This window comes from Amblyraja radiata, chromosome 31 (assembly GCF_010909765.2).
Source record: "Amblyraja radiata isolate CabotCenter1 chromosome 31, sAmbRad1.1.pri, whole genome shotgun sequence".
Lineage (NCBI taxonomy): Eukaryota > Metazoa > Chordata > Chondrichthyes > Rajiformes > Rajidae > Amblyraja > Amblyraja radiata.
The window spans coordinates 16,283,683-16,292,063 of NC_045986.1; the positions used below are offsets into that span (position 1 = coordinate 16,283,683).

At 48.9% G+C, this 8,381-nt stretch overlaps 1 protein-coding gene across 2 annotated transcripts in view; it reads left to right on the forward strand.

The window, feature by feature from the left end:
• nadk (NAD kinase) overlaps positions 1 to 7,719 on the forward strand; it is a 76,230-nt gene extending 68,511 nt beyond the window's left edge. For both annotated transcript variants that reach the window (XM_033047895.1, XM_033047897.1), the window contains 4 exons: positions 2,281 to 2,380; positions 3,783 to 3,940; positions 4,681 to 4,763; positions 6,781 to 7,719. In XM_033047895.1, the coding sequence (XP_032903786.1) occupies positions 2,281 to 2,380; positions 3,783 to 3,940; positions 4,681 to 4,763; positions 6,781 to 6,925 (486 nt within the window). In that variant the 3' untranslated portion in view covers positions 6,926 to 7,719. The remainder of the gene's footprint in view (positions 1 to 2,280; positions 2,381 to 3,782; positions 3,941 to 4,680; positions 4,764 to 6,780) is intronic.
• The last annotated feature ends 662 nt before the right edge of the window (positions 7,720 to 8,381 follow it).

Here is an 8,381-nt window from a genome sequence, read left to right on the forward strand (position 1 = left end):
TTACCCCAGCCTGTGTTTGGAGACCTGCTGCCCTGGTGCTGCTCATTCTCATTCCTGCCGGGTCCGTTCTCTGTGCTGTGTTGGGCAGGCTGATTGTCTGCCTAGATCTTTCTACCTTCGGGCAACGCTCTGCAAGTACATGTTAAGGGTCAGCCGTCCCGAAACACCATCCCTATACTGGCTACAAGATTGTAATCATGTATAGTCTTTCGTTCACTGGGTAGCACACAGCAAGAACGTTTTCCACTGTACTCCAGTACACGTGACAATAAACAAAACTCAACTAAATTCTTTGCCCAAGTCCATCGCCATCCTCAGCCTTATGAAGAGCTATTCAGTAAGTGCCTCCAATCTCAGAATATTTTGATACAGCATGGAAACAGGCCCTTTGACCCACCGAGTTCACACCAACCATCGATCACCCATTTAAACCAGTTCTGTGTGATCCCACTTTCTCATCCACTCCCTACTTGTTGGGGGCAATTTTACAGAGGCCAATTAACCTACCAACCCACATGTCTTTGGAATGTGAGAGCAAGGTGGCGCACCCGGAGGAAACCCACGTGCAAACTCCAGACAGACAGTGCCCAAGGTCAGGATCGAACCAGGGTCTCTAGCGCTGTGAGGCTGCCACTTCACCAGCCTATATTGAATTGAATTGAATCCTTTATTTGTCATTCAGACCTTTCGGTCTGAACGAAATGCTGTTGCCTGCAGCCATACATGTAATAATAACAACACACAATAAACACAAATTAACATCCACCGCAGTGAGTTCACCAAACACCTCCTCACTGTGATTAGGTATGTTGCAAAACGTACTTGAAGCGTCGCTGAAAATCTGTCCCAGGCGGTGTGCGCGATTTTGGCGCAGTTTAGAGGGGGGCGGGTTTAAAACGCGATTTTCCCTAGGCTGTTCAAATCGAGGTTTTTCAGCCTAGTTAATTATTAACGAAAAATCGCTGGAAGATTCCCTCGCTTGAGCTATTATTAGTTTTAAGGGCTTTATTAAATTGTTATAGTAGGTTAAAAATTAACCTCTAAACCCCCGACCGCCGGCAACGGGCCGGATCTCATACAGGGGAAAACGGAAGTTAGGCTGTTTATTTTTATGTTAAAAAGGGCTTGTTAAGATCCCTTTATACAAAGTTTAATGTTGCGAGTAGCTAATTTGGGGCCCATTATATCCCGCAGTATTTTTCTGGGCATTTGAGGGCACAAATCTAGCGCAATGTGAACGTTCTAAACCAACGCGTTCACAGGATCCCACTAGAAAGCTGATTTAAATGGACTTTAATTTACAGCAATTGAACACTAAATTCCTTCCATTTGGCCTATAAATTAATGTAAATGAGATTTAAAAATCATGTTTTACTGTGAATTATTTGTGAATATTATTTGGACACTTAGGCTATTTAAAAATGTTAGTCATTTATTAAGAAATGGATAGATGTTTAGATCTAGTAATTGAAGTTTGAAATTAGCTACAATTAGGTAAATCACTAATTATATGCTTTAATTTCAGGTCATCCAAGTAAGATTATTTTATATTTGTTTCAGAATGCTTCAATCTATGATAACTGAAAATTTCATTCAGTTCTCTTAATTTTTAAGAAAGTTATGGGCTTTTGACTGTCCACGATCACAGCTTTTTTGTTATGTCCATAGAAAATCAATAGGGAACAAGATGCTAATTTCCGAGTATGAAAATGGCCATAACGTTTTAAATACTTGAGATATGAAAGTGAATTAGGTGTCAAATTAAACTTATTTTTATGCTTTATCTGATGGGATAAATTACAGACTTGATTTTTTAAATCTCAAAATTTTGTAACATTGCTACTGTGATGGAGGCAAAAGTCTTAGAGTTACTGTCTCTTCCCTCCTCTTCTCCCTCTGCGCCGAGGCGATACCCCACCGGGCGATGGTAAGTCAGTCCCGCGGTTCAAGCTCCGCGGCCCGGGGGTGGTCGAAGCTGCCGCCCTCCAGTCCAGCGGACGCAACTGTTGCAACGGGTGCTCCGGAAAACAGGCATCAACCTGTGACCTGCGAGCTCCCGACATTGTCATCCACTGGCCCGCGGCCGAGCCCCGGATTGCTGCCCTATATTGAGTCATAGAGCAAGGGAACAAGCTCTACAGCCCAACTCATCCACGCAAACCAAGATGCCCAATCAATGCTTGTCCCATTTGACGGTATTTGGCCCGGATCCCTCTAAATCTCTCATATCTGGCATAAACCTGGAATATGTTTAATCTCCTTCTCCCCTGTTCTCCCTAGGTTCTGAATGAAGTTGTGGTTGACCGTGGTCCTTCTTCATATCTCTCCAACGTGGACTTGTTTCTGGATGGTCGTCTCATAACTACTGTACAAGGAGATGGTGAGCGCAGACATTGAGGCACCTTCCCCCCACACTGGCTTCGTCCCTGAGAACCTGCTTGCAAATGGATCTTTGAATTGAGTTTCAAAGCAAGTCTTGAATGTGAACGAAGGCTTTGTTCTTGTTGAGTTTAGTTTAGTGTAGAGACACAGCGCGGAAACAGGCCGACCGAGTCCGCACCGACCAGCGTTCCCGGCACATTAACACAAGCCTACACACACTGGGGACAATTTACACTTATACCAAGTATACAAACCCAAGCCAATTAACCTATAATTCTGTACGTCTTTGGAGTGTGGAATGAAACCGAAGATCTCGGAGAAAACCAATGGGGTCAGGGGGAGAACGTACAAACTCCGTACAGACAGCACCCGTAGTCAGGATGGAACCCGGGCCTCTGGTGCTGTAAGGCAGCAACTCTACCGCTGCGCCACCGTGCTCCCCTTTCATTGTCCTTCAGTGAGCTGCGAGCTGTGCCTTCTCCTGGTCGGCTCATCTTTACCCTGAGGTTGCAAGTTCAGCCCATTAGAAAATCTCACTCATTTTTTTATTTATTTTTTGTTATCTAACTGTCCTTACACAACAGCTGATCAAATATCTCGCTGTCGGTGATTTTGATGTGCATTGTGTGATGGATTCCCTAGGGTCTATTACAAATTGCCCTTTAAAAGATGGAAATACAGGGTATTCCTAATTAATTAATTTTGTGTTTTAAGTATCAGCTCAGTACAAGCAACGGCTCAATAAATCTTTGTCGCCTTACTCTAGTTGTACAGGAAGGTCGAGGAATATCATTTTAGTTGAGTTCAGAGATACAGCGTGGAAACAGGCCCTTCGGCCCACTGAGTCCATGTTGACCATCGATCACCCATTCACACTGGTTCTACATTATCCCACTTTCTCATCCACTCCCTACACACAAAGGGCAATTTACAGAGGCCAATTAACCTACACACATACGTCTTTGGGATGTGGGAGGAAACCGGAGCACCCGGAGGAAACCCATACAGACCCTTGCTCCCAACTAGAGAGCAGGGGTTCCCAAATCATTGGTTGAGGTTTTAATCTGCCAGTAAGAATTTCATTGTTCCATTTTGGGACATTTGACAATCAAACACTCTTGACTCTTGAATCATTGGGGTGAAAATGAACCAATGGTTAAATGGTGGGATGATGGGAATGTCGCTGAGGCATGGAGGGGTGGAACTTTGAAGGGATTTAAACATAAAGTAGATAGTTTGAAACTGGGAATTGCAAGTCCAACAGTGCCGGCTGGGAATGCTGCTCCCAGGGTGGAGGGCCGGATGGGAATTCCGTGACCAGGAGGCGGATTTACGGAGTGTGGGAGAATGGAGGTTGTTCGGCATCTCACGGAGCTGTCTCTCTCTCTCTCTCCTTGCAGGAGTGATCGTCTCGACTCCTACGGGGAGCACGGCCTACGCGGCAGCGGCGGGAGCTTCCATGATTCACCCCAACGTGCCGGCCATAATGATCACGCCCATCTGTCCACATTCCCTGTCCTTCCGGCCGATCGTGGTCCCGGCAGGAGTGGAGCTGCAGGTAACCCCCCCCCCCCCCCCCCCCCCCCCCCCCCCTCTCTCCGCCGGCCGTGGTGTGCCGACACACCCCTCTAGTCCCGCTCTATCTCCGGCCGCGCCTTGCTACAGGTGGGCTTCCGCTGTCCCCCTCCGCCATTCCCGGGAACCCCCAGTCCGCACCGTGGTTCGGGCAAGGTTCCTCCACTCTATCTGCCGTTCAGCGCGAACCGCCCAATGCTCGCCGTTCCATGCCAGCCTTGCTTCAGGCAGATTCGTAAAGCTGACAATGGCCTGGATGTCACTTGCTGCTCATGAACTTGGAAATGGAGAGCCGGGAGAAATGCAAAATCTACTGGTCTAGTTTGGTCTAATTTAGTTTTGTTTATTATTGTCACACACACAGAATTACAGATAAAGCCTTTGCATGCTCTCCAGTCAAAAGTAGAGACTGGACTTGAACTTGCGTTAACTCGAAAAATATGGATGTGTTGAGGACAAAACTAAAGGAGTGGATTTTGCAATTCTCTGCTCTCCTGTTCTAAGTTCATGAATAGCAACTGGCATCAGGACTATGGTCAACTTTATGTATGGCACTGTCCACTCAAAGCATTGTCTTGGGATGATACAGAAGCCGGTGGGAGGTGGCGCTGGGTTACTGTGGAGGATGTTGGTGAGGTTGTGCCGTCAGCACAGCTGCAGTGGGTGTGAATCTACCAGGGTCACACCGCAGCCTGACCTTAACCGGTGACTTTGTATTTGCAGATCATGCTGTCGCCAGACGCCAGGAACACTGCCTGGGTCTCCTTTGATGGGCGGAAGCGTCAGGAGATCTGTCACGGGGACAGGTGAGAGGGAAGCGAGGTCGCCGGCCTGGAATAAGTGTCTCCCATTAAATCCCTTCAAAGTTCCTGCCCTCCCTGCCTCAGTGACATTCCCATCATCCCACCATTGAACCATTGGTTCATTTTCATCGATGGCAAACAGCTCGGGTCAGGTCTGGTGTTTGGCCAGTGGCACAACCACATGTCCAGTGAACATCTACACCCTGACTTGCCCAGACTGGGACAGGGCTGTGGGTTTAATACGTGTCCCGTGAGTTTGCAGCTTTGGTATCAGGGTGGGTAAGTTGAAGGTCCAGCAGTTGATGTGTCTAATAATTATGTGAGTGAACGAATCTCCATCACTTGTAACCAGGATCCAGATTTGTATTGTTTAGTTTAGTTCAGAGATACAGCTTGGAAACAGGCCCTTTGGCCCATCGAGTCCATGCCGACCAATGATCACCCGTACACTAGTTCTATGTTATCCCACTTTCGCATCCTTAACACCAGGGGAAATTTACAGAAGCCAATTAATCCACAAACCCACGTGTCTTTGGTCTGTGGGAGGTAACTGGAGCACCCGGAGAAAGCCCACGTGGTCACAGGGAGAACGTACAAACTCCGCACACACAGCACCCGTGGTCAGGATTGAGCCCAGGTGTCCGGCGCTGTAAGGCAGCAGTTCTACCTCACTCTCAAGTGAAAGATTTAGCGCAAATACTAACAGCTTTTGCCATCAGCGTATTGTGCCTGGATTAAGGAGTATTAGCTACAGGAGAGGTTGGACAAGTTTGGATTGTTTTCTCTGGAGAGCCAAGGGTTGAGAGCTGACAGCATTATATAAAATTATGAGGTTAGACCTGGGGTAGATATTAAAGACCAGAGCAGCACGGTGGCGCAGCGGTAGAGTCGCTGCCTTAAAGCGCCGGAGTCCCGGGTTCGATCCTGACTACGGGTGCTGTCTGTACGGAGTTTGTACGTTCTCGCCATGACCACGTGTGTTTTCTCCGGATACTCCGGTTCGTTCCTACACTCCTAAGGCGTACAGGTTTGTAGGTTAATTGGCTTCGGTAAAAATTGTTCTTTGTCCCTAGTATTTGGATAGTGCTAGTTTGCAGGGATCGCTGGTCGGCGTGGATTCGATGGGCCGAAGGGTCTGTTCCCACGCTGTATCTCCAACTAAATGAAACTAGAGGGAATATCTTTAAGGTGAGCAGGGCAAAGATGAAAGTAGATGCAGGGGCTAGTTTATTTTTCACGTGGGATGGTGGGGGCTTTGGAACACGCTGGCAGGTGTGGTGATGTCAAGCTCCTGATCTTCAGTTGTGTTGTGATATGGCGGGCAGGTGCATGCTGACTGTTCTGCACCATCAGCCTGTTTGTCCACCAGACGGTGCAGCTCAGAGCAAAAGCAGCGGTACAGGCAGTTTATGTGCATTAGCAGTCTCAGATACAACACAAGGTGCTGGAGGAACTCAGTGTCTGTTGAGGGAATGGACAGGTGGCATTTTGGGTCAGGGCTCTTCTTCGGACTGAAGGAGTGGGGGAGGAAGCAGCAAAAGCGAGATGGGGTTGGGACAAAGCCAGGTGAATCATAGGTTCATACAGGGCGGCACGGTGGCACAGCGGTAGAGTTGCTGCCTGACAGCGAATGCAGCGCTGGAGACCCGGGTTCGATCCTGACTACGGGTGCTGTCTGTACGGAGTTCGTACGTTCTCCCCGTGACCTGTGTGGGTTTTCTCCGAGATCTTCAGTTTCCTTCCACACTCCAAAGACGTACAGGTTTAATGTCCCTAATGGGTATAGGATAGTGTTAATGTGCGGGGATCGCTGGTCGGCGCGGACCCGGTGGGCCGAAAGGGCCTGTTTCCGCGCTGTGTCTCTAAACTAAACCAAAGGTGAGGTGGACAATTGGTGGATGATTTGAGTAAATAGCAAGAGGTAGAGATGAAAAGGAAACAAAGGAGAGTAGTGAAATGTAATGCAGGGGGGAGGGGCTGATCTTTGCTTATGCTCACGCTCGGCTTCCTATCCTTGCAGCATCTCCATTACTACCTCCTGCTATCCGGTGCCCTCGATATGCTTCAGGGACCCGGTGAACGACTGGTTCGAGAGCCTGGCCGAGTGTTTGCACTGGAATGTGAGGAAGAAGCAGAGCTACCTGCCCGACATGGAGGACGACTGACCCCGGGGGGACCTCGGGCAGAGGTGGCTCCTGCTCGCCAGAACTTTGCAAAGAGCATTCCGACAAATACTCAAGAACCTGATTTCTTCCTGTGTGCCTTGAACGTAAAAGCCAACTTCACGGCTCCTTCTTGCGTTCGATTTCCGGTTTGGAACCGTTGAGGTTTGGACACGCAAGACTTTGGTCGAGTGTTTGAAGCCCCCAGATTCGGACAACGCAGCGTGGCGTCCCGGGTGTAACGACAAACTCCTCTAATGCGACGAGAATGATTCACAAAGACACCGATCAAATTCTGCGTCATATCAGGACCTTGCAAACGGCTCATAGACTTGGTCTCTTCGGGTCGCTCTGGTGATGCACTGGAGCCAGGGTTCACCCTGAGGGGTTGGGTTCAGTGCCTGGGCAGACAACTGCTGTTGGCAGAGTGGCCCTGTGGCACTCCGCACCAAGCTCCCATTCAGAGCTATCGGGTGATGTGGCTGCTTCTCCGGCCCTCCCCCCCCACCCCCACCCCCCATCCTCCCCAGATGGGAACCCGAGGTCAGGCACTGCCGGGGACCTGGTGTGGAGATGGGCCCGGCGTTTACCAAACCCGCACCTTGTCGGGGCTCCATTTTTCTAAAATGTTTCTTGACTTTGTGAAACCCAGAGTCCGGAATGCCTAAGAGCACTGAGATACCTTGAGGACATTTTGATTGTCAGAGGCAATAAAACATAAATATATTCTTTAAAGATTGAGGACCCTACGGTCATTATATCAGAATTTATTACAAATAAATCTAAATTAGCTGAAATTTGAGATTAAGAGAACATTCCTTTAACCCCAGTGAAAGAAAATTCTGCTTCCTTGCACCATCCCAGCTTGCTGTGGCTGCCCACAGGTTTATTGATGAAACGACCTGAAGTTGCAGCTTCAGGCACGGCCTGTGTCCTCACCCCCACCCCCACCCCCAACCCCCCTGCTCTGAATGTAGCGATTGATGAGCTCCCATGGATCGAGGTCCCTCATTAAACCAGGGCCAAAGTTGTTCGATTATCCAGAGTCCAGGTGGCTGCACTAGACCCTGACCTGACATTTCCAGCCGCAGCCTCAGTGCATGCAGTTAGTGAACAAGAGGTTCAAGGAAAACATGGCTCTTGGTCCGTGTCTTGTTGCAACTGGTACCCAGACAGGTAATGGAAGAAGGAGAGTCTGGCCCTCAATATCTCACTGCTCTGCTAGCGTTTAGTGTGTTGGTCACAGAGAGAATTAATCCAGGCTGGGTCTCACTGTTGTGCTGATCACAGCTCGACCGTCGGCCGTGAGGCAGCCCAACCTGTTTCAGGTGAAGATTAATCTGACAGCAGGGAATGGGGTAGTGCAGGGTATGAGTCCACATGTCTTCCTCCTGCAGTCATTACTGATGTGGCCACAGCTGGGATTCATTCTGACCTTCGCGAGAGGCGACACTTCCCA